Genomic DNA, 25,028 nt, shown 5'->3' on the forward strand with positions numbered 1-25,028 from the left:
TCTACTAGTGAGATGTGATTGATGCTTGGTCCTTTATTTAGACCACTAGCTTTTCTTTTTCACGTTAATAATCAATCATGGGCTAAAAACTTTGAATAAAAGATGCCCACTTGATATGCCTAGTGGTCTTTTATTTAGACCACTAGCTTTTCTTTATCACGTTAATAATCAATCATGGGCTAAAAACTTTGAATAAAAGATGCCCACTTGATATGCCTATGTGAAGTTAATGAATGAGAGTGTTTAATGCTATGTTGATCAGTCTTTATCAGAAATTTTGATTCCATAAGTTAATGCTTCCATGTTTATAGAGTATTGCATCAATTAACTCATTGTCACAAGTATTATAATTGCTGTCTACTAGTTTTAACTTTGACTATCATAAGCTAAGGGATAAGAGCTGCTCCAAGCCCATAACCATTGGGAACAATTTACAAACTATGAAAAATGGTATGGTAGTTTTAACACTAGTACATGTGTAAGATCTTTTTTCAAACCTTCAAAGGATCTACCTTGTCTCTCAATCAATGAAAATGCTTAGAAGTTTCTTTAGGAGTTCAATCAATAGATGTGAAATGAAGGAGTTCAATTATAAGGAAAATTCTGGTCAAACTTCATGTAGTACCTGTATAAACCTAAGAATGATTATAATAACTCATGTATATGATGTGGTTTAGTTTAAGTGATGATACTCTCAATCTTTTTGGATCAACTTGGATTGTCTCTTAGATTCCCTCAACTGAATAATATGGCCTAAGTACTTATAGCTTAGAAGAAACTACTCTTCTTGGGGTTTATTTAGAGTTGGTTTTCCTTCAAGAGTGAAAATCTGCGAGAGATGGGAATTGAATCTATGACCTCCCTCTCCCCACTCAAGAGTTGTGGCCACTCCACAATGCTCGATTCTTAGCGATTATGGTGCAAATTAATGGTGACATTATGTATTTTTTATTTTTCAAGAAAAAAACCAAAAAATAATAACTATTATTCATTTTGACTAATTCACCACCTCTATCCTTGGCTCCACTTTTCTTGCCCCCTCTCTCCTCTTCTTCTTGTATCTCATCCCGAGCTCATTAGGTGTAAATTAATGTCGATATCATGTTACGTAGCCCATAGGTGGATATGGGGAGCTTGACCGGACTCCGAGTCTACCCACCGAAGCATGGGTAGTAGGCAAGTTGGGGTTTAGGGAGCGCCTAGGCGTAGATTCGCGGGCGGTCAGGTATGTGTGGGCAGACATGCCACGATAAATACTCGGCAGGGAACCTATTCTCTCTATGATTGGGTGGTGATCCAGAGCTCTCCCCCTCCATCATCGATGCGTTGCTGCTATTGTAGCACAACATTCTCCTCCTCTATCATTCGACACATTGCTGTAGCATATCACCTAGTGTTAAATCTATGCATAACATGCAAGCAAGAAATTGGTCATCCAAAAATAAAAAATAAAAAATAAAAAATAAAAAAGATTCATTTTGACTTTCACCCTTGGCTCCACTTTTCTTGCCCCTCTCCACTCTTCTTCTTGCATCTCACCCCTAGTGTCTCCATTTCCTCCTTTCACCTCACCTTCTCTATATGGAAAAAGAACAATACTTATTTTTGCATCTATTACCAAATTGCCGTTCAATTATGTTAATATTAATCTACACAACTAAAAGTTTGTCAAATCATTAGTGAATGTTTACACTTAATGTCTTATGCTATTTGTGTTAATACACCATAAAATACTATAAAAATATAATATAATAATAAATAGATATATACAAATTTAAAAAATCTTCATATATATATATATAAAGTTATTATTATAAAAAAGCTAAACAAGTAAATTTACTAATTTTTTAAAATTACCGCATGATTATCTTTAGTTATCTATAAATATATAATATTAACTTTATAAATATACACTATTCTTATAAATTTAAATATAACTATTTATTTTGAAAATAATCATAATAAAATTAGTATCATAATAAATAGTTATGATGGTATATTTATCTTTATAAAACTAATCGTAAACAATTAATAATAACTTTTTTTTAGTAAAATTAAATATAACTACATATTATAAAAATTTGTTATTATACTATATGTGAAGAGAGAAAAAGAGATAAGAGTAGCACGAGAGAGAGAGAGACCAAACTCGTATAATACAGTGTATTGATCCGAGCACAAGCTCTATTCGATGCTCTCCATCTTTTTGCAGAAGAGGGCAGATCACATTTGAGAGAACATCCAAAATCTATGTTAGGATTGTCTCTTGCAAAGATTATGTGGCATTAAAGCGTTGTGATATAGCTTCTTTTTGTGAATGGTTACTAGCATTGTTTTACAAGCAATGTTTTTCCATGAATTTTTCAATTAAAAAAATCATATGAAGCTGAGCAGTGTTTTTTAAAAACGATGTAAAGCAAAACCGATGTAAATAAATTGCAGAAGCGGTGATTAAAAAACAAAGAGCTCGGAGGGGGTCTTCCACAAAGGCGCGGCTGAAAAAAAGCAAAAAGCACGGCGACACCAGTTAGGAGAGGGGCTTTTCTGCACAGGAGGAAGTAGATCCAGATCATACTCCCGCGAGAGAGGGGCCTTTCTGCTAGGGTTTCTTCAGACAGGTAGATCCAGATCATACTTCGGAGAAGAAGGAGCATTTTTCTGCACATGATCCGTCGCCCATGACGGCAGACAGTCTCTGCGGTGAGGCGGCTAGGGTTTCTTCTACAAGGGAGGAGGGTTCTTCTGCATCTCAGAGTACGGAAGTATGTTTCTCGGGACAGACGGTTGGGGTTTCGTCTGCTCAGGAGGCTGTACATGATGCACACCAGTGCCCCATATGCCTAGGCCCCATTTCAGGGGAAGCTTTCCTGGACCCTTGCTTCCACAGGTTCTGCTACCACTGCATCCTGCAATGGGCAGAGATGGTGGCTACCCACCCTTCCCTGGAGGGAGACACATCCCTGGAGTGCCCTCTGTGCAAAACACGCAGCGCCTGCATCATCCACAGTATCGTCCTCAGCACCTTCCAACGCCATTACCTCTATGGTACCCCGCCTTGCACAAAGCAGCCATTTTTGCTTTCCCAGCCCCACTACCAACGCTTGTATCTGTACAGAAATAATCTGCAAAAAGGCATGGCAGAAGCATTGAACCGGCATGTTAAGAGGAGGAGAAAAGGATTTTACATCTCAGGAAATGGCTATCTTGAGCTATGGGTGCAGAGAGAGCTTCAGGCCCTCTTGCAGGAAAAAGATGTGGACTTGATCACACAGCATGTCCTAGGGGTCTTGGAGCATTTTGAGGAGAGGCAGAAAGTTGAACCTAGGGTTTTGAGCTCTTGGAAGGATGTCATGGCTGATGCTGTCAGGCCTTTTATTTATGAGAATGCTGAAATTTTTTGCGACGAGCTTCAGAACTTCCTCTTCTCAGGCTTGAGTATGCAATCATATGATGAATTGGCCGAAGAGGTAGTGACGGCGCACACACTTCAGGTGCTGAAGGGTTGATGCTAGCTCAAACTGTAACATTAACATTCCTTACCCTATAATGGCAGCTTTAAACTTTGTTTAATGCTCTAACAGTGCCAATATGTCTTTTTTGTAATGCTCTTTAACAGTGCCAATATGTTCTTTTGATGCTTTACATAGTGGTCTCGGAAGTGATTCAAGGATGTCTTTTGGAGAGCATGATAAGTCTGTGTAAAGTTTGAAATGCTTTATATATAATATGAGTGATAGACATGGATCATGTCTCCATGAGTGTAGCTAGCAGCCTGGTTCATATCAAATGCTTTCACCACTAGAGACTACAAGCCTGCAGATACTAGATTATCCTTTTCTAATTTCTATCATGGAAACATTTAGATTGAATAAGGATTATGTTCTTGTCAATGTCTGTTTTGATTATAACAGTACACTATTTATCAATGTAGCATCTTTTGATCAAAGTCATGCCTAGCTGATACAGGTGCACCATTATATTTCTAAAGATTTAGAACATTCATTGGAGATTCAATAATAGATGATGGGTCTCTTTGGCCTTTACTATCTGGTGTAAATCTGGACAAGGATTTTCGTAGTTTGTTTGCGTGTCTGTCACAAACAGAGGCTTACACGCCTATGGTCATGAGCCAAGATTTGATTTACTTTTTTGGTTGTTTGAAATGAGGTTGATCATGCAAGAAAAACAAAAACCAATAAATTCAAGAAGAAAGTTCCCAAGGAAGAGAAGAAAACTCACAAGATCTCATGGTGTTCCACCCTAGTTACCTATGCTCATCTAAACATAAGTGTGTTAGTAATCACAATCAATTGAAATCCATCAATTAATCCCAATGTGAATGCTTTGATAGCGATCAAACACAGTTTGCCAGTAACACTAGGGACCATCAATATGAACATGGAAATCACTCACAATGTCAATCGTCTAGCATGGCATACTACCAATAACACTAGAATCACACTCGCATGTTGTACTAGCATGGTAGGCAAGATCTAATACCACAATCTAGCTAGGTGTCCCGAACCAAACTAGATGCGTCTCACACCACACATAACGTTGTTGATGTCCTAAGTTCAAAATATATGTAGTTTGCACTTTTTCTTGGAAAAGTATGCGAATCTAGTGCAAATGGGTGTGTAGCATAGTGGTGTGGGTTTGTAATTGGGAAGGGAGAGGTCATGAATTCAAATCCTCGAGGCTTATGATGGTATTCGGGCCTTCTGAGGCCATAATTATACTACCTTCAGGTGGGAGACCAAGCCACCTTCGGGTGGGTACTCAAGTTGCTACTACATAAGGATATACTTACGGGAAAAAAAAGTATGTGAATTTGGTTTAGTGTATTGGGATGAGTCTCGGGGTGTAAACCTAGACATGTGAACCTAAACACGTGAGCCTAGAGACATGACTGTAGAGGCGTGAACTTGGACACGTGAGCCTACATACATGAGCTTACAGATGTGAACATGCATACATGAGCCTGCATATACGAGTCTAGAGGCGTAAACTTGGACACGTGGTACTATAGACATAAGCCTAGCAATAAAATAATAATAATAATAATATGTGTTTGAAACCATTTTCAAACCTGCACCAAAAGCACTAAGGACCTTTGATGATGCGAATCCAATCTGGACTAATTGTTGGAAACGACAATATAACCGACTGTAGCACATTGAATCGCACCTCCTCAAACCCACCAAGCCTTCGATCCTAGCAAATGACCAGCACTCAGCAGAGAGCTCCCTATTAAGAAGGTTAGACTCCTTGGAATCCACCTCAAAGCGAGGAGGTTTGGGAACAAATGAGCTAACAAAACACAAACATGAGCGGAGGAACATAGGAACTGGAAACAAGAACCACCATGGTTCTTTGAGCTATAGATTCACCAACTAGCTCTATGAACAACACCTTAGAGTAAATTTTATGAAGAAAGCTTTAAATCCCCCTATTTATGGGTGCAACTCCAATGAAGGAGCGGGAGCAGGACCAAGAACCTCAAGGTTCGCTCCCACGTGACATGGTTAAACTATGCCAAATGCTACTATATTTCAAATAGTTAGTATCAATCCATTTTTGTATTCTCAATAGTGAAGTCATGACAAAGTGGGTGGAAAGGTATGAAGAGGCAAAAAGGGCAAGCATAGAGGGGAGAAGGGCTTTTAAGAGACATCGTAGGCACTTTCCTTGTCCAAAAAACCTAGAGTCATTTCCAAAAGATTGTGATATCGAATGATGGCTGCATGAGGCAATGGAGCAAGCATAAAGAAATGGAGAAATAATAATGGATGAGAAATGAAAATATGCAAGAGGATGTAAGTGTGTACTTTCCTTCCTACAAATGATATGCTCTTACATTTTGGTGTCTAACTTTTGTACATATATTATGTATGTTTTTCATGGTAGTACAAGGTCTTCAATGTGATGCGGTATGAGGGAAGATATTTTTGCATGGAGATTGTGGATTCAAAATGAGCAACCCCAGATTATGGAAGCATGGCAAATTTTGAGAAAGAGAATCGAGCAAGTGTGAGAGATACCAACATCCTCATCTTGACAAGCTTGATTACCGTGGAACAATTCAAAATATCTTGGAGGTTCAACTTCAAAAATTTATGTATTGGATGTGAAGCAGTTCGAAGGTCGTATGTTGAGGTCCTCATGTGCAACTGTATGAAGGCATCCAAGGAGGATGGATAGGGCAATGCAACACAAGGTGAATACATTGATTAAGAAGAAGATTAGCAAGATGGTTAATAGAGCGAGAGTAAGACTCAATTACACACAATGGGTGAATATCATGCATGATGGTTTCGAGATTTTTGGGGGGGGAGGGGGAATGAGTACAAGGTGGGGGGGGGGGGTGAGCATGAGGGTGGCAACAGAAAGTGGACAACCTTTTTTTTTGTGAAGCCATAGAGGCCATATAGGGGACGGGCATGAAGAAAGGGGAAGCTAGGAGCAAGAGAGGGGACGAATACAAAACCTAGAGATGTTCCTAGGATGGCCAGACTGATTAATTATTAAAAAAAACTAAGAGAGTTAAGGAGAAGCACCAAGGCAATACACCTTGAGCTTGGAGCCATTTACCAACAAGGAGAAGCACCAAGGCAATACAACTTGATCTTGGAGCCATTAACCAAAGAGAGGAGGTGGCCTTCCAATGTGTGGAGCTGCATTGTGCCATGAGGAAGGATATTGTGGACCACAAATGGCCCTTCCTACATTGGAACTAGCTTCTTTGCCTAACGGGCTTGGTACACTTGGACCAATTGACCCTACTTAAAATGAGAATAATCAGCATTTTTTTTGTTTTTGGAAAAGAGCCCTCTTCTCCCATTTTGATGAAATGTCTTTGATAATTAGAGAGATTGTTAGTAATGCTTTTTATTGATGTATCAAGTTCTAGATGCAATTTGAGCAAGTCTAGAATAATAACCTTGATTGATTGATTCGTAGATGGGGCTTTAGCTAGTTAATAAGGGCTCAATATTTAGACATCTTGGCTATCTAATAGGTGTGCAAGTGTGGTTATAACTAACAAATAGCGAGATTGGGTCATCACCAAAGTCCACAATAAGTTGAAGAAGTGGAATAATAGAGTGCTACCATTCTGTACTAGGGAGCCTTTATTCAGTTTAACATCCACCTCTTTGGACTTCAACAAATGTCATGGCTACTTATCCTAGGTTAGTTGAAGGCCTTCCTATGGGAGAACAAGAAGGTGAAAAAACGTTCTCATTGGATTGCACAAAAAAGAATATGCCTTTTCAAGGATAATGGTGGGTTGGGTCTTTCAGACATACATGGTGGGATGGTTCTTTTAGAAATACACGATGGGTTGGGTCTTTTGGACATACATGTACATGCTAAGGCTAGAGCGCACTGTTCGGGAAATACATTTTATTGAGCCTATTGAAAACCTTCTCATTGTAATTTGAAGAGGAAATTGACCATTTTGAGAAGGCATTTCTCTATAAATTTTGCAAAATATACCTAAAACTTGAAAACTTTGAAGAGGATTGTTCGTCTTCTCCTACAAATTTGAACAAGCTTTGCACAATTTTAAACAAGTTCTAGACTAAGTCGAACCTATCTTTTCCTGAACTCTGCTAGAGTGGCCTCTCAACTAAGTAAATTAATTATATAGGATTGATCCAAATGGTCTACTATGATAGTCCGGCTTGGAGATGGAAACATCTCTCATGGAGGGAAAAAATCCCTCTGACCTTCAAAGAAACTCAAAAACATAAATTTCTAGTCAATTCATGCAAGACAATCTTTAATCTTCTAAAATCGAAAGGTGATGGAAAGACAACTGGTAACTCACTATCTATTTGGTTTACACAAAAGGTGGTCTTTTTTGTTTTGACCCTCTCTTGGGTATTGACTGAGATGTAGCTCCGTAGGAAGAAGGATCAATAATGGGCTAGAGAGACAACTATCAGATCAAAGGTTATGTTCAATATTTACAGTTCAATTCTGCCACGAGAGACTCATATGGTCTGGCTCTGGTCTTGGAGAAAGCAAAATCCATGAACATCAATGCATATCCATAGAAGATAATTGGGAAAAAGATTGGTGCTTGCTTCACCAGCACTCTCTCTGACATTAATTTTGCATCCTTCTTAAGCACGGTTCTCGCTGCTGCAAACCCTAGAAATGAGGCTTCCTCCCTGTTCTCCATCTTCCTCAGTTTTACCCCCTGGTGAGCACTTCGGTCATCTTTTCTTGACAACATTGCCTGTAGGGCTTCTTACAATGCATCCTCCCCAGTCTTGATGTTTGGAAGCGTGAGCACGTGTTGTATTATGTGGCCTACGTTGGTCGTAAATTTCTGCACTGACTGGTAGTTTGCCACCGCTTCTGCAGCATCAACCCTCCATCACGATCTCCTGTGAGAAGCCAGCAACCCAAATGCTATGGCCAGCTTCTCTAAGAGGCTGTTTGCGCGCATTCAGGCCATCACGATTCACGATCTTCTGTGAGAAGCCAGCGACACAAATGCTATGTCCAGCTTCTTTAAGAGGCTGTTTGCGTGCATGCTTGAATGCGCGCATTAGGGCTTCCCCAGGTGGCCCGCGCAAGTCTGCGTGCTGAGGCCCTTATGCTCACCAAGGCCGTTTTTGGACAAGCGTGCAAATAGACCACTCCTACCCCTTTTCTTCACATTACCCCAACATGCTGCGTGTCTGGAAGGTAACCCCCCGCCCGCTCCTCCTCTCCGGCCTCCTTAAGCTCTTCTCAGAGCTACATATCTTTTTCCAATTGAGAGCTTCACAATGTCCTGCTTGTGCTCAATCCACCTCTTGCCAGCCTTCCTTCACACGCTTAGTTTCTGCATAGAGTTTTACACCTCAGCTCCACACTCTCGAAGCTCAGCATTGGCATATATGTTTGACATCAAAATATATGCAGTAGCTTGCTTGGGATGTAGACGCACTGCATAATAAAATGCCCTTTTTGCCAGCTCTAAATTAGCATGTGTACGACATGCAGTCAGCAAGCACAGCCAAATGGTCTGATTAGCTTGCATTGGCATCCTCCCCAATATATTCTCTATCCCCTTGAAGTCCCCTGCACGTCCAAGAAGGTCTAGCATACTGCCATAATGCTTCACGTCTGGAGTTAAACCATAATCTTTGCTAATGGATTCGAAGTACTCAAGCCCTTGAATAACAAGGCCAGCATGCCCACAGGCTGAGAGAATTGTAAGGAAAGACACTTCACTAGGCCTTATGCTAACAAGCTTTGATTCCTCAAACATGTGTAAGCTTGCTATAGCATTTCCTTCTCCTACATAACCAGCAATGCATGCATTCCATGACACCATATCAGGCTTGGAAAGTTCATCAAAACAAGCATACGCATCAGCCATGCTTGCACAACTCCCATATGCACGAAGTTGAGAGGCTGCCACAGAAGGATTCTGATTGTATCCAGCACAAACAACGTAGAAATGCACCTGTTTACATATCTCTAAGCTTCCTGTTGCATCACAGGCTTGCAGAATGCCTATGAGTGTAACTTGATCCAAAGTCACACACTGCTTTCGCATCTGCCCATACAACTGTAAGACCCTCTCTTCTAGGCCCTGTCCAACATATGCCGAGAGCATTGCATTCCATGACACAATGTTCCGCTGGGACAATGCACCGAACACATCTTCCGCTTCCACTATGGCCCCACACTTGCCATACATACTCACAAGGGTGCTGCAAACAAAGATGTCGGATGCGAAGCCTATCCTGTGGAGATCAGCATGTAACGCTTGCCCGAGTTCCAAAGGCATCACCTTGGTTGACCATTCCGTCGCTAGATCAGCATCTTCCTTTTCTGCGAGAATGGCACATGCCTGAAGTGCGATCACAAGTGTTTTTTGCTCTGGACTTTGTCCTTCCTCTTGCATCCGTCTGTACAATTGTAAAGCCTTCTCTCCTTCACCCTGTTCAACATACGCTGAGATCATAGCACTCCATGACATGTTGGTATGCTGGGATTGTGCACCAAACACATTCTCCGCTTCCACGATGGCCCCACACTTGCCATACATACTCACAAGGGTGCTGCAAACAAGGACATCCGATGTGTAGCCTTTCCTGCAGGTGTCCACATGTAGTGCCTGTCCAATTTCCAAACTCATCACCTTAACCCACCATCCCTCCACATGAAGAGCTTCTTCCTTCTCTGCAAGAGTGACACACGCCTGAAGGGCTATCACAGATGTCAGCTGGTCAGAACACCTTGCAGCTTCCTCTTGCATTTGTCTGTACAGCTGTAAAGCCTTCTCTCCTTGGCCCTGTTCAACATATCCTGACAGCATCGCACTCCATGACACGACAGTACGATGGGACAATGCACAAAACACATCCTCTGCTTCCACTATTGCCCCACATTTTCCATACAAACTCAAAACAGTATTGCTAACATATACATCAGATTCGAAGCCTGTAGTGCAGGCATCAACATGTAATGCACGCCCTATTTCCAACGACATCAATTTCATGGATTGTCCTTCTACAAGAAGTGCTTCTTCCCTCTCTGCAAAGGTGGCACATGCTTGGAGAGCAATCACATATGTTTGATGGTCTGGGGTCACACTTTCCTCTTGCATCTGTATGTACAGCAGTAAAGCCATCTCCGCTTCGCCATGTTCAACGTATGCTGAGATCAGAGCATTCCACGATGCAAGGTCATGCTGGGACAAGATATGGAACACATCTTCAGCTTCCAGAATGGCCCCACACCTGCCGTATAAACTCGTAAGCATGCTGCCAACAAAGACATCTGATGCAAAACCTTTTTGGCGGGCCTCTGCATGTAATGCCTTCCCTATTTCTAAAGACATCACCTTGGTTGATTGCCCCTCCACAAAAAGAGATTCTGCCTTCTGTAAGAGGTCACCACACGCCTGAAGGGAGAATATAGCTGCCAGCTGGTCTGGACTCAAGCCTTCCTCATGCATTTGTCTGTAGAGCCGTAAAGCCTTCTCTGCAAGGCCCTGTTCCACATAAGCTGAGAGCATGGCAGTACATGACACCACATCATGGTGAGGTAGAGCATCGAAGACACTCTCTGCTTCCATTACAGCCCCACACTTCCCATACATTCTGACAAGGGTGCTGTTAACAAAGATGTTGGATGTGAAGCCATTCCTGCGAATGTCAATACGTAGAGCATGTCCGATTTGTAGAGACATTACCTTGATCAGTTGTCCATTCACAAGAAGAGCTGCTTCCTTCTCCGCAAGTGTGGTACATGCCTGAAGGGCAGCCACAGTTGTGGGGCGGTCTGGACTAACATCTTCCTCTTGCATCCTTACATACAGCTGTAAAGCCTTCTCTCCTTGATCCTGTTCAACGTATGCTGAAAGCATGGCATTCCATGAGACAATGTCGCGGCCGGATAATGTATCAAACACATTCTCTCCTTCCACGATGGCGCCACACTTGCCGTACATACTGACAAGGGTGTTGCCAACAAAGGCATTGGATACAAAGCCTTGCTTGACGGCATCGGCATGAAATTTCATGCCCTGTTGGAGGTCTGGTATGCTTCCGCAAGCTTTGAAGAGGGAGACAAATGTATAAATGCTGAGCTGCACGCCCTGCTCTAGCATACACTGATGCATTCTGAGGGCTTCATGGGGGCGACCAGAGTCTGTGTGAGCGGAGATGAGGGCGGTCCAGGAGAAGACAGTAAGGCGGGGCAATTGAGCAGATACGAGGAGGGCATCGTCGAGGGCACCGCATTTGGCAAGGGTCAAAATCAAGTAGTCACCAAGCAAGCCGGTGAGAGGGACGCGGTGTTGGGCGAGATGGGCGTGGATTTCTTTGGCTTGGGGGAGGGCCGTGCTCTTGTTGTTGATGCAGGCCTTGAGGAGGGAAAGGTAGGCGGAGGTAGATGGGGGGGTGGGCTTGAGAGAAAGGGCATGCAAGGCCTTGGCAAGCTCTCCTTTTGCGCAGAGAGAGGGCAGGTCCGCGCGGGACATAGCCAATTGGGCGAGGATTTAAAAGGGTCATTATGGGCGAGGGTTTATTCTATGTTACTACTGGGCGAAGCTTTAAATGAGTCGTTCTTCCACTGGCTATGGCGGAACAGAATGTGGAGAGCCTGGCCAGGAGGCTGTCTTGGGAGGTCAGGGAGCTCTCTCTCGGTACCCGTGGCGAGATCGAACGTATCCAAGGGGCGCCCACTCCCCTTCGTTTCCTGCGTGACTTCGTTCTGCCCAACAAGCCTTGCATCATCGCCCACGCCATCGACCACTGGCCCGCCCTTACCGCCTGGACCAACTCCTACCTCCTGTCCGCCCTCCGCCACCAAAAGGTCAGTGTCCATTTCACACCTGATGGCCATGCAGATGCCCTCGTCGACTTGAACCGCATCTCCTCTGTCTATGGTTGCACCATAGATCCGCCTGTTTCATCTTCTGTCAGGAATGCACAGGAAACACAACTTTTGCATTCGTCTGTGTCAAGCTATAGTAACCCATCTAGCAAAAAGAAGGCAGACGACGAAATTACCATAAAAGGATGTGGTAAACATGTGGATACTAGAGGAGATGGTTTTGTGAATCTAGGAAAGAACCGTCTTGTGATTAACAGGGAAGAACATCCTGTAGATACTGGGCAAACAGTACAGGAAATTTTGCATGCTGAAAAGCACTCAACAAGGCCAATCTTGGATTTTGCATGTCATTCTGGTGGCGCTCGATCCGATAGAGATGGAGAAGCAGATGGACGTAGGTGTGTGCAGGCAGCTAGTGTCATGGACTGTTGTGTCTCACAACAGTATAATTTGAAGCATTCAACAATGCTTGGACCTCAGGATTCTACACGCAGATGTGCTTGTGTGGATCATTTACATGTAGAACAAGCTTCACCCATGGACTCCATGGAAACATGTCAGAGCGTTCTACATTTTGAAAGCTCTTGTGATCTCTCATGCAATGCCACATTGGGGGATCATGTAAATGAGGAAAGGTCTCAGAAGCTCTGGTTTGTGACTGCACATGTAGAGCGCCTACCTTTCCCGACAGCTCTAGATTTGATCTTGCATTCTGGGATGGAACATGGGGTAGCATATGCTCAAGAACAAAATGGGTGTTTTTTGTCGGAATACAGCGTGCTTGCCGCGGATGCGGAAGCACATCTTCCTTGGGCCACAGAAGCATTGGGGTGCATGCCAGAGGCGGTAAATCTCTGGATTGGCAATGAGAAGGCTGTCACATCTTTCCACAAAGATCACTATGAGAATCTTTATGCAGTGATTGCAGGGGAAAAGCATTTCACTCTCTTACCACCTACGGATGTGCATCGTCTATCTATCCGGCAGTACCCATCAGCTCACTACACAAGGGTAACACTGTATTGTCTCTTTCTTCTCTTGAACATCATACTTTGCATGATTTTCAGTCAACTTACATGATAGAGACCTTCAAAATATGATTCTGCATTGTTATGTGCAGCACGAAGGAAAATTTAGTGTTGAACAAGAGATGCCCATTACGTTTATACCATGGGTTAGTGTAGATCCTTATCCACCACCTGAAGAGGCATCCCAAGCAAAATCTCAGTTTCCTGAGTATTTTAGTGGTGCCCAGCCATTTACATGCACCCTGCGAGCTGGGGAGATTTTGTATTTGTGAGTTAGCAAAATTGATTGTGTGTCCTCTTTAGTTTTGTTGGTAATCTCATTCTATTTTGAGAGAGTTATTTGATGTGATATAGGGCATTGTTTGCAGGCCCAGCATGTGGTTCCATCACGTTAGGCAATCTCCTGATTCTGAAGGCCGCACCGTTGCGCTAAACTTTTGTAAGTAATCAATTAAAATCAACAATCTCATTATAAGTAGGTCTTGTTTTTTAAGCGTAAAGCATCGGGGTTTGTAATTGTTACTTATGAAACTCTTCATTGATTTGCCAGGGTATGACATGCAATTTGATGTCAAGTATGCGTATTTTAATTTCTTGGAGTCATTGATAAATAAAGCATAGCAGGATCTTAGATAATCGATAAGAGACAATCAACAAGAATCAGGGAGTAAGTAAATGGCTCGAAAGGATCAGGAACTGAGATAGACCTTCGACCGAGGGGAGCCCAAGGCTTGATCATTAGTGAAGGCACATGTTCAAGTTAGGCCATGTTGTTCATCAGCAGCTGCCTTAGTATCCCCAGCTGACAATATGTTGAGTTGTTTTTTTAATGCAAGTTAAATGGGTGTTTGTAGCAAGGAATGATACTCGTGCTTCTAGCTCAGGAACTTTTATGAGTTAATGCCCAAGAAGCATACTGTGGAGTCATTACATATGCCCAGAGTATGAAGTAGTCATTGTGGAAATTCTGAGAACTGGAGATTGGTGGATGGAGATGGAGGAGGTCAGGTGGTGTGGGAAATCTATTTACATATGTCAGGTATGATGTTTGACAAGTTGTAAAAGTAATGCCAATGAGCTTCATTGTTTTACAAGTTGTAGCTACATTTTAACACACATCACAAGCTTTAATTCTGCATTGGCCTCTATTAGCACTTAAAAGAAAGTTAATGAAAGCATGGGATGTGAGAACTCGCACGCACGCGCGCGCTTGCACACACGCACCCACCTATGAGAGGCTTCATTCGCTTGTCCTTTGAGCGCACATGTGGAAGTGGTACAAGCATACTTGATCTAGTATGTATGGACCGACCTACTCTAGAGACTCTATATTTTGGTGGAGTTTAGTGACCATTGATACATTGAGAATTTGGTGTAAAACCACCATAGAATTCTAGATCAAGAGTAACTATCTTTCCTTACATAAGACCTTGGTAGCATAGATGTTTTGCTAACAATAGAATGGATTCTCCAATAGAGAATCCATTCTATTTATATCATATAATTTCCTTCGAAGATAACGAGAAGAGATTTACCTTGTATGGTGACCTTTGCGGTCCAATGATTCTTATATTGATCATTCAATTGTAATGCAATGTGTTAGTCATGTTTGTTCAACTTTGGAAACTAAGAGAATGCATTGAGCCAAAAATGTGATATTCTTTGGTGTTCTTTGGTATGATGTATATGGGTTGATGACGAGGTTGATTAATGTTCTAGTAGAACTGGCCTTAGCCCAAGATCCTCCCGTAGTTATCGCTTTTCATTGCATGTATGCACCCACCCTGTAAAAGCGTTTTTCTATGTGCTCATTGCGATCCCGTCGAGGAAGCACCTTTTGAACCTAGGACCTCATGGTCTTAGACAAACACCTTTACCACTTGTGTTATCACCTCATTGGCATGATTAGTTCGTTCTTAGCTGATTGTCCTTCATAATTAGTAGCTCCAACCTTGGGGGTATTGGTTTTTCAAGTTGTGGTTTCGACTTTGGATGGGAGAAAAGTGGGTGATCTATTTCTTCTGGAGATTTTGGTTAGTGAGGATCAATAAGTTGATTGAAGTCTTTGTTCCATGGATTTAGTGAGATTCAAAGGTGTTGAACTTTGGAGTGTGGATTCACCCGAAGGTGAATGGATCTACTTTGTTTATGTAGATAACTCTTCTTTAAAGTACTTTTAATATTTCTCAAATTTTATGGGAAGAAAAACTTGTTTGTTGGAGCTTATCTAAGGGTTTGACTTTCAGATACATTATTGGAAAGAACACTATTGCAAATTGAAGGGGTAATCTCCTTAAAGATTCCTTTCAAAATACTAAAGAACATGCCAAAATTGTGTAATGTTAAAATTACAAGATGCTTTATTTTATAGGGTTTCAAAATTTTGATAAGTTTTAAGCAAAGAAATTTCTTATATGGGCATCAAAACAATCCAAATATAACCTTCCACTTTTTAAATTATGAACAGATTTGGTGAAGAATAGAGATGAAGAAGTATGACTTGGGGTATCGTAGAAATCAAATATGGTCTGGTTTGGTCTATTATAAAGGGCCTTCGAATGAGTTTTCCAATTCATTGGGTCTATAAGGCATTTTAATTTTTATTCTAGAAACATCGATAAAAAATCCTTGGAGTTACTACTATATAGTATTTTAAGCGGGTCTTACAAGTTGGCTCCTAGAAACTTGTGACGGCATATATGACTTTATTCTGGGGATAATCTAGAACCTATGCAGTACTACTATATAGTATTATAAGCAGGTCTTACAAATTGGCTCCTAGAAACTAGTGACAGTGTAGAAGACTTTATTGTGGGGAGAACTTAGAACCCATGTGTTATTGGCTTTGGATACTAAGTGAATGTTCAATGGTCATTGTTTCTTCGAAAGAAATAGGGATGGCTTGTTAGTAGATGAAAACGTTAGTGTAGGTGAAAATACCTGAACGTTAGTGTAGGTGAAAATACTTGAACGAAGTGGGGGTCTCTAAGAGTGTGATTGCACTTTCTAATGTGAGCTTTTTCTTTATTTTTTGATTACTGTCATTTTTTTGGGGAATCACAAGTAGGGTTACAATATTTTATTTTTTGAGGTTAGTGGGATTCTAAGGCAATGGAGGAGAAGAGATATGGGGTCTGGAGTAAAAAAAGGACATTCATAAGAATATGAGTGTGAATTTGAGTTCCTCATTTGATGCATTGAAGCAATACTTTAGCAAAGTGTAAGAGATTGGCTTCTTGGTTGCTAGCTTTTCCTAGTTATTTCAAGATGATTATCAAATGAACTTGAAGAGGACATTCCCTTCCAATCTTCTTCCCATGTGCTTTTTAAATTTTTAAGTAACACAAATAATAGTGATGTTGCTAGATACAAATAGTGAAAGATCTGCAAAGAACTCTAGGCCATGGACACCCAAATTGCAATGGCACACACAAGCACCTTATAGCCCCCTGTATGTTTGTGCTCCCACGTAGCATTAGCTGGAGTCGTGACCCATTATCTGATGGCTGCCTATACCTATGTAGCACCCTCTATGTCTGTGCTCCCACGTAGCATTAGCTGGAGTCGTGACCCATTATCTGATGGCTGCCTATACCCATTATCTGATGGCTGCCTATACCTATGTAGCACCCTCATGTGCACATGTCAAGCTTGATTATGCGCAAGCTTTCAAAGTGCCAACAACTAGGAGTATTTGGTTTAGCTTAATGTCATATAGTTGCATTGGCAAAAACACTTTGACACAGGGTTTAGGAAAAAATGGTTCGCATTATCCTAAAGCATGCTCACATTTTAAAAAATCAGCCTCATCTAAGAGGAGAAAAAAATACCACCTCTTATTTTGTTTATAATAATAATAATTTGATGAAGTGAAGAAAATGCTTGGCACTCAAAATTGCACTTTTCTCTCCGACCAATGGTGAGAAGGATTCATGTGGGTTCACTTAAAAATGTTTCTTGCTTTGGAGGATATTTGGAAGGGTTAGTTTTCTACTACCTTTAATGAGGCTTCTTGGATGAAGGACTGGACTTGGGGCCCAGCTAGTGAAGGCGATGACCACCAAGTGTCTATATGAGGAGCTTCCTTTTAGGCAGAGTGACTCACTCGGGAGGTCAGTGTAGTGTGTAAACCCCGAGATCGTAGTAGATGCATCCTTACCATTCACTCTCATATTTGGATGAAGATATGGACACAAGAAATGAATCGAGTGACAAAATCATAAAGGAAGCACCCATACACAAGACATTTTGGGCAATTAGGAAAACTCCAAAGGGCAGCAGAGTAAAGTGTTTAGGTTATATAGGTAGTCGTAAGTGTGATCGCATGATTGTAGGATGTGCAAAAGGAGTACTTGCACCATCTTTTTTTTCAACAAGGTCCCATGCTACTGGGAAAACTACTCAAATGATGTGGTTATGCAATAATGACATTATGCATACATGGGCTGTGGACAAGAACATTGACCATCCCCCACACAATCTGCCTACTATATCGCTAGTGGGCTGAAGGCACAAATCTAATAGTTGAGGAGGTAAATGCATCAGTGCTTGTAGGGTATAACTTGCAGAGTAAGCCATTAGAACATTGACCATCCCCCACACAATCTGCCTACTATATGGCAAGGCACAAATCTAATAGTTGAGGAGGTAAATGAATCGGTGCTTGTAGGGTATAACTTACAGAGTAAGCCATTAGGAAGGGAGCAACAAACTCCATTGAGCTCAAGTCAACCAGAAGTGCCTAGAGGAGATACAAACACATTAAAAAATGATATGCCACGAGATGGTCGTCGCACAAGATACATAACATGCATTTCAGAAGAAGCTACAAAAAGGATCAAGAAAGCACTAGAGATAAATGCACAAGTTACACAAGTGTAAGTGTTTCAATCTTCCAAATATGAGGCTTTCACCATTCAGACTTTTGGAGAAGGTTCTCATGTGGGAAGATGATGTGCATATCAAAATGCATCCATCATTCTCATGTCCAGATTTTTTGGGAAGGGTCAACCAACAAAAACCCTACTTAGCATGCAAGCACTTGTACTTTGTGTACATGAGAGTCATGGGATTGAGCCAAAATGAAAATATTTATTCATCAACCAATTTTGACAGAAAGGGAGGTAACCGAATGTCTATGCACAGAATGGATGACTCATGTTCCTAATTTAACTTCAGAGATGTATGGGATGTGCAAAAATGTTTTGGAGTATCATTTTATTAGAACAATTTCAATGGAGTAATTTTATTTGAGCTTGTATCATTTTATTGGGATGTATTATTTTATTGGAGTAAATTTATTTTGCTATTGACAGAGATTGAGAGATAGATAAGAGAGACAAAAATAGAGTGAGAGAGAGAGAGAGAGAGAGAGAGAGAGAGAGAGAGAGAGAGAGATAAAAGAGAGAGAAAGAGAAAGAGAGAGAGACAAATAAAGAGAGAGAATAGACCGAGAGAGCCCCCCCTTTGAAAAACTGCTCGCCATATTTGGGTTTATGCTCGCCCGTAATTGCTCGTCGCCATATTTGGGTTTATGCTCGCCCGTAATTGCTCGTCGCCAAAAAAAATCCCCCAGGATGAGCCACCTTCATGCTGCTGAGATGATTGCACATACTAGGGTAACCTAACTATTTATTGACATGTGGCAGGGCTATGCCGGGAAAGATTGCCAAAGTTTGGGCCTAAGACTCAAAGATGGTATCTGAAGGAGAAGCATCTAGTTCATACCTTTGTGGCCTTGATAGAGAATCCTCTTGGCACGAGACCTGATGTGAAGATCTAGACCAAGAAAGAGTTCATGGAGGAACAGACTCCTAAAGGATGCACTAGTGAGTCTCTGATTGTGGTTGGCTTGCAGCTGGGGTATCACATTTCTTGGGAACATTCATCTTTTGTTTGGGAGGAGGAGAGGTGGGATCATTTGTGCCTTGCTTAATAGTAATCTATAAAGCTTGATATCTTTCTATAACACTTGGAAAAGCTTAATATGCACTTTAGAATTTGTGGACTATTGTGTAGTTGGCACACTTTCTCTTCAAAAACTTCAAGACCAAGATATTATTTCTTAAAAACCTTTGAGCTTTGAAAACTTATTTCAAAAACTTCAAGACCAAGATATTATTTCTTAAAAACCTTTGAGCTTTGAAAACTTAAACCTCAAAATCTTAATATCTTTTTAGAGAACTTGAAAAGCCTTTAATGCACTTGAGGAAAAGTTGATATACACTTTTGTACTATTGCGTATACTAAAATTACATATACATATATTAATCATAGCATAAAAGACTTAGACACTATGATCACGAAAGTTAATCATATAAATTTAATGCCATATCCACACTTATTTGTTGGGTGTAGGTAAACTCCTATCATCCACCTTATGGCCCACACAAATTCTGGAAAGAACATGGTCCTCAATTGAAGCACATAATCTACATCTACAACTTGATTTACAGTTCATGATAGAAAATTAGGCCCAATAGTAGCACTTCAAAGAGAAAATAGAACCATCAAAGACTTTCACCCAAGCCTAATCACCAACTCAACCTCATACTCATTACTGTTTACCCTAATCTCCTCAACTTTCAACCTAATTATCATGGACATCAATCGTTCTACATTACCATCAATCTTTGCCTCATTAGCATTATCATCATCATGTGCATCATTAGATATCACTGTTCACCATAGCCTCATCATCATGTACATCATTAGACATTATTCATCACACGAGGAAACATCATTTCCCATCACCATTGTTAGGCTAGAAACTACATAATTACACATTATTCATCATCATGAGAAAACACTTCCCATCACCATTGTTTCCAAACTACATAATTACACATCAATTATATGATCAAATTACACATCAATAATTCTTAAGTTTATCATATTATCATATTATCAAGCTTCCATCACCAGATCTAGCTACAGTATAGAATGCATCTCTTTGACTGTATCTTCATTAGGTTCATCAAACAATTTATGATCACTAAAATAAATAGGGATTCAACAAAGTCTAATTTAGGATAAAACCCATCATATCATCATAATTATGTTATGCAAGGAATCCATCTCACCTTTGAGATAAAGGTAAAGAAAGACCTACATTTCTCTACAACTATGGGATTCAGATATAGGGTCTTCTCTTCAATCTCCTTATTGAGAGACCCCTGCATGGGTTTTAACTCATGAGAACATCATAATCATCCATATATCTTAGCAAAACAACTATGAACATTCAACATTGGACTATAATAGATATCACTCACAAATCAAGGTTTTTTAATATCTTAATTCTTAAAGTTAATCAACTTGTGGCAAGTCTAGAGTAGAAAAATCATGTCTCTCATGGTCCAAAACACCTAGGTGATTCTTGGAACATGGCGTAGCTCCTTGTATGTCTTGGCCTGTGCACCTCTCCACCTACCTCCTACCTTTTCCTCATGCTTGCCACTCTTCTTCTTCTCCTTCTACTTGCTATTCCCTCTTTTATGTGTATTTCCCTCCTCCTCGGACATTTAACCCTTTAGTGGTATCTCCTTCTGCCCACCATTTGTGCATCTCCATCTTGCACACCATTAACCTCCCGCCCTCCTCTCTATTTGACTCCCTTCTTCCGTGCCCTTCCTCTTGCATTATTCTCCCCTTTCCTATGCAAATAAGTGCCTCCTATCTCTTCTGCTTCTTTGCATGCATCAACATACGAATTTTTTTTACTATGTTCATGTCAACTGCTTGCCCTTTCAGTAGAATTATGGACTCTGCCCCCATTGGGAGAACAATCCATTTCTCCAAAGATGAGTTTACAACGTTACATGTAGATTTTGATATAAAGAAGTCAAGACCACATAAGAAGTGGCTCCTACAAGCTCCAGTCCATCCTTTGTATTGTTTGATGGATATTTCTTCTAGTTTTGACCGAAGAAAAAGAAATATTTGATTTGGATCCTCTCCAGAGATAAGAAGTGGCTCCTAAGGTGGTGTGGTTGGTTCATCCCACCAAAATGGGGGCAAGCTCTAGTCTATCTTTATTGATATGAACGGTGCTTTAGGCTTTCACCCAAATCAACCATGTTTGATTTGGGTCCTCTCTTAAGATAAGTGATGAGTGGTAGGTTCCTCCCACTAAGTGGTTACAATCTCTACTGGTCATGTGCCTTGCTTGATGGAAGGTGCTCTTGATTTCACACAATTGAACAATGTTTTTGATTTGGATCCTAACCTAAGACTAGAACTACAAGCTCTAGTGGCCCTTTGTCTTGTTTGCTATAATATTTTTCTAGTTTTGACCCAAAGCCAACGATTTTCAATTTTGATCCCCTCCTAGGATAAGAAGAAGATCCTAAGGGTATAGAGCTCACTATTGTTATCATGATTGGTTAATTCAAGCATGAACCAAAGTAGGGAGGCGGAACCCATTTATTCATTTTGACAGCTTTAGGCCATCCAATGTTGTCAGTTAAAAAGTTCCAAGAAGATCTCCCTTTTTGAAAATTTTCCTGTTTTTGTCTGCCCATAATTTTTGTCTCTTGTACTATCATCCAAATTGACTCTTCAATCTTTGCTCATCTAGTGCAAGTAATTATTGCATCCACCGTGTGTAGCAGACCTCACATACACTAGTGAAAAAACTCATCATGGTTGATTTTTTTTTCCAAAAAAATTCTAAGGCTTGGCACCAAAAATTCCATTTTGGCACCACTTCTCTTCTAACTCATACACTAGTGAAAAAGGTGGCACCCCTATGGATGTTATTCTAAAAGCCCACAAGGCAAAATGTAACTTCTAATCCCAATCCATTGATAATTTTCTAGAGAATTTTGTTTAGCACTTGGTGAATTATATTAACGCATTGGCTTGGGCATACATTATAATTTTTTTGTAAATTATCATGTGCTTCTTTGTCAATCCTTGGTGATGAAAAGTTCACCCTGATTATTGTGACTAATTCCACTGGCATCATCCAAAAATTGTGATTATTCCTTCATAAAGAAAATTTCCCGCTATTAATGTAGTAGAATTATCCCGCTAGGGCCTTGCTTGGACCCACTTTGTGACATTATCAGTGGTGTGCCACTAAAATATATCGTTTCATGTTCGTTTGGCTGAAGGTTTGAATGGTTCCACAAAGTCCAAATCCCATTTTTGAATGGCTCGAGTAGGAGGAAGGATTATGTGGCATTCTATCAAATGGTTGGCCTAAGCATTGACATACATTATGTGGCATCCTATCACATGGTTTGGCCTACAATGCCTGGAAGCATGCTTCAAGGCATATTTGAGAGATGATAGGTACTAAAGTCTGGATTGCATAACCTTCTTGCTTCCATCATCACATCTTGTTATTCATGATTTGGGACACATCATTGTGGAGCACTCGAAACACTCTAATTTTATAGAGAGCACCTGCCACTTCTATGTTTCAAAGAGCTAACCTTTTCAGTTGGGTCCTTGGTCGTGTACTTTAAAAAAGCTTCTTCCATGATGAACATTATCATTTCATTGTAGTAGTTGGCATCTTCAATTAATAATGCAAATATAGTGCTGCATCTGGCAATTGATCTTGTAAAACTTATGTCTACTCAATTGATCCATTCGCATAAGAGAAAATCTAGTACTACATTTTGGCTACTACCCCTGAATTGTGCAATACCACAACCATCTTGCAAGCTTGCCTGCTACATTTGGTAATTGATCTTATACACCTTATGTCTACTCAATTGGTCTATTCACACAAGAGAAAATCTGGTACTATATTTTGGCTACCTTCGAATTGTGCAATAGTAGCATCCATCTTGCAAGATTGCCTGCTGCTAGGTTGGCATTATGAATTATGTTAAAAAAATGGGCTTGATGATTTATATGAAACACAAACTCTTTCGCAAGTAGGTAGTGATGGAACTTATTGATGGAGTAGATCATTTTGAGTTCGTCTCTTTCTCTTGTTGAATAGTTTCTTTTTGCTTCGGACAACTTTCTACTAGTATAGTAGATAGGTTGGAACCATCTCCCTTCTGCTTCATGTGCATTAGCACATTTTGGATGGCCACATCAAATGCGTCCACAACAGTCTACTAGTATAGTAGATAGTATTCAAATGCAACCACAAACACATGGAAACCTTAGTCCAATTTGGTGGAATTAAAATTTTACTGAGATTAGCATCTTTTCTAAGTTATGAAAAGCTGTCTCATAGGTTGCAAACCATACAAACAATGCATCCTTCTGAGTGAGTCTGTAGAGTGCAAACACACTACATCTACTTAGAAATCTTAGGGAATTGTTGTGCCACTTGATTTGTTCCAAGAATATATTGTGCATCCACAAACACATGGAGAACCTTATTCCAATATGGTGGAATCCAAATTGGTGTTGAGGTTATCATCTTTTTAAGTTCAGAAAATTTGTCTCCTCATGGGCTTCAGACCATACCAATAATGCATCCTTCTTAGTGAGTCTGTATAGTACAAACGCACTACATATGCTAGAAATATAAGGAATATGTTGTTCCACTTGATTTGTCTCATAGGATATAGACTATATAAATAGTGCCTCTTTCTTAGTGAGTCTTTACAGTACAGACACACTACATCTGCTAGAAATCTTAAAAATATGTTATGCCACTTGATTTGCCCCATGCATCTATTATGCCACTTGCTTTCCCCAAGAATATGGTGTGCCACTTGATTTGTCCCAAGGATCTATTGTGCTAATTAATTTGTCCCAATAATCTTCCTAATTCACTCTAGATTTTTTAATGTCGCCACTTCTTTGGATCCACTACCAAGCCTTCCTCCAAGACTATGTATCTAATCAATGATCCACTTGTGATAGCAAAATCACACTTGGTTGGGTTCAAACTTCACCGTGCTTGCCTATAATTTTCTAAACAAAGCTAGAGGTGGTGTAGGTGTATTGTTATTTTTCTATGCACACTGAAATCATCCACAAACACCTTCATGGACACTATGAGAAGATTCCTTATACCAAACACTAAAAGAGGTTATAGGCATATTTTTTAGCCCAAAGGTCATTGCATTGGAGGAAAATTCTCCCCATTCCATTATAAGGATATTTTCTCCACGTGATTGCACCCACTAAATCCATCAAGGAAAGAGACACTTCATTGAGCATCAAATCTATGAAAGTTAGAGGAAAAGGATAAAAAATAGTGGTAGTATTGAGATCCTATAATCCACACACTTTAGGTTTACCATTCTTGTTTAGCACTATTACTATGGGTGATAGCCAACTTGCCTTTTGCACTAGATAATTGAATCCCACTTTGAGTAACTTGAATTCCACTTTGAGAAACTTATCAATTTCCTTTGTTCCTAGTTTGGCATATTTTGGATTCATCTAATACTTTTGATGTCTATCCAAAATTGCATCTTCGTTGTGAAATTGATTTGATGTTGGTAGTACATGTAGGTAGTTGGGATATTTGAATTTTTGTTATTTGCAAGTTAAAATGGTAGGCACTATGTATTTGGGATGCTTTTTGCTGAGGATAAGCTTGATGAAACCAACTACCATTTGTGGTCCTATATGATGCTTACTGTACTGGTTATTGCCATACCTTTGAGATTGGTGTAACTATAAGAAAATACATCGTTTTATTCTATCAGTTGATGTGTGAGTTCTTCA

The 25,028-nt window shown here is 40.4% G+C and overlaps 3 protein-coding genes across 4 annotated transcripts; 2 read left to right on the forward strand and 1 right to left on the reverse strand.

Moving 5' to 3' along the window:
* The first annotated feature begins 2,449 nt into the window (after positions 1-2,449).
* LOC147640250 (uncharacterized) lies at positions 2,450-3,570 on the forward strand. Its single transcript, XM_086823471.1, has one exon. The coding sequence runs from the start codon at positions 2,679-2,681 to the stop codon at positions 3,504-3,506; it is 828 nt and encodes a 275-aa protein (XP_086679597.1). The 5' UTR covers positions 2,450-2,678; the 3' UTR covers positions 3,507-3,570.
* Positions 3,571-7,633: 4,063 nt separating this feature from the next.
* LOC147640251 (putative pentatricopeptide repeat-containing protein At3g01580) lies at positions 7,634-11,992 on the reverse strand. Its single transcript, XM_086778529.1, has one exon. The coding sequence runs from the start codon at positions 11,990-11,992 to the stop codon at positions 8,852-8,854; it is 3,141 nt and encodes a 1,046-aa protein (XP_086634655.1). The 3' UTR covers positions 7,634-8,851.
* A 98-nt stretch (positions 11,993-12,090) lies between these two features.
* LOC147640252 (2-oxoglutarate (2OG) and Fe(II)-dependent oxygenase superfamily protein) lies at positions 12,091-14,459 on the forward strand. 2 transcript variants are annotated; one of them, XR_015262656.1, is made up of 4 exons: positions 12,091-13,367; positions 13,469-13,644; positions 13,745-13,815; positions 13,927-14,441. XR_015262656.1 is itself a non-coding variant. In XM_086778543.1 (4 exons), the coding sequence occupies exons 1-4, from the start codon at positions 12,091-12,093 to the stop codon at positions 13,995-13,997; spliced, it is 1,587 nt and encodes a 528-aa protein (XP_086634669.1). In that variant the 3' UTR covers positions 13,998-14,459. The 2 variants fall into 2 exon arrangements, 1 of the variants encoding a protein (XP_086634669.1); XM_086778543.1 differs by having other exon boundaries at positions 12,091-13,359; positions 13,927-14,459.
* The last annotated feature ends 10,569 nt before the right edge of the window (positions 14,460-25,028 follow it).

Source organism: Cibotium barometz, chromosome 3, assembly GCF_041138505.1.
Source record: "Cibotium barometz isolate CiBa-2024 chromosome 3, ASM4113850v1, whole genome shotgun sequence".
Taxonomy (NCBI): Eukaryota; Viridiplantae; Streptophyta; class Polypodiopsida; order Cyatheales; family Cibotiaceae; genus Cibotium; species Cibotium barometz.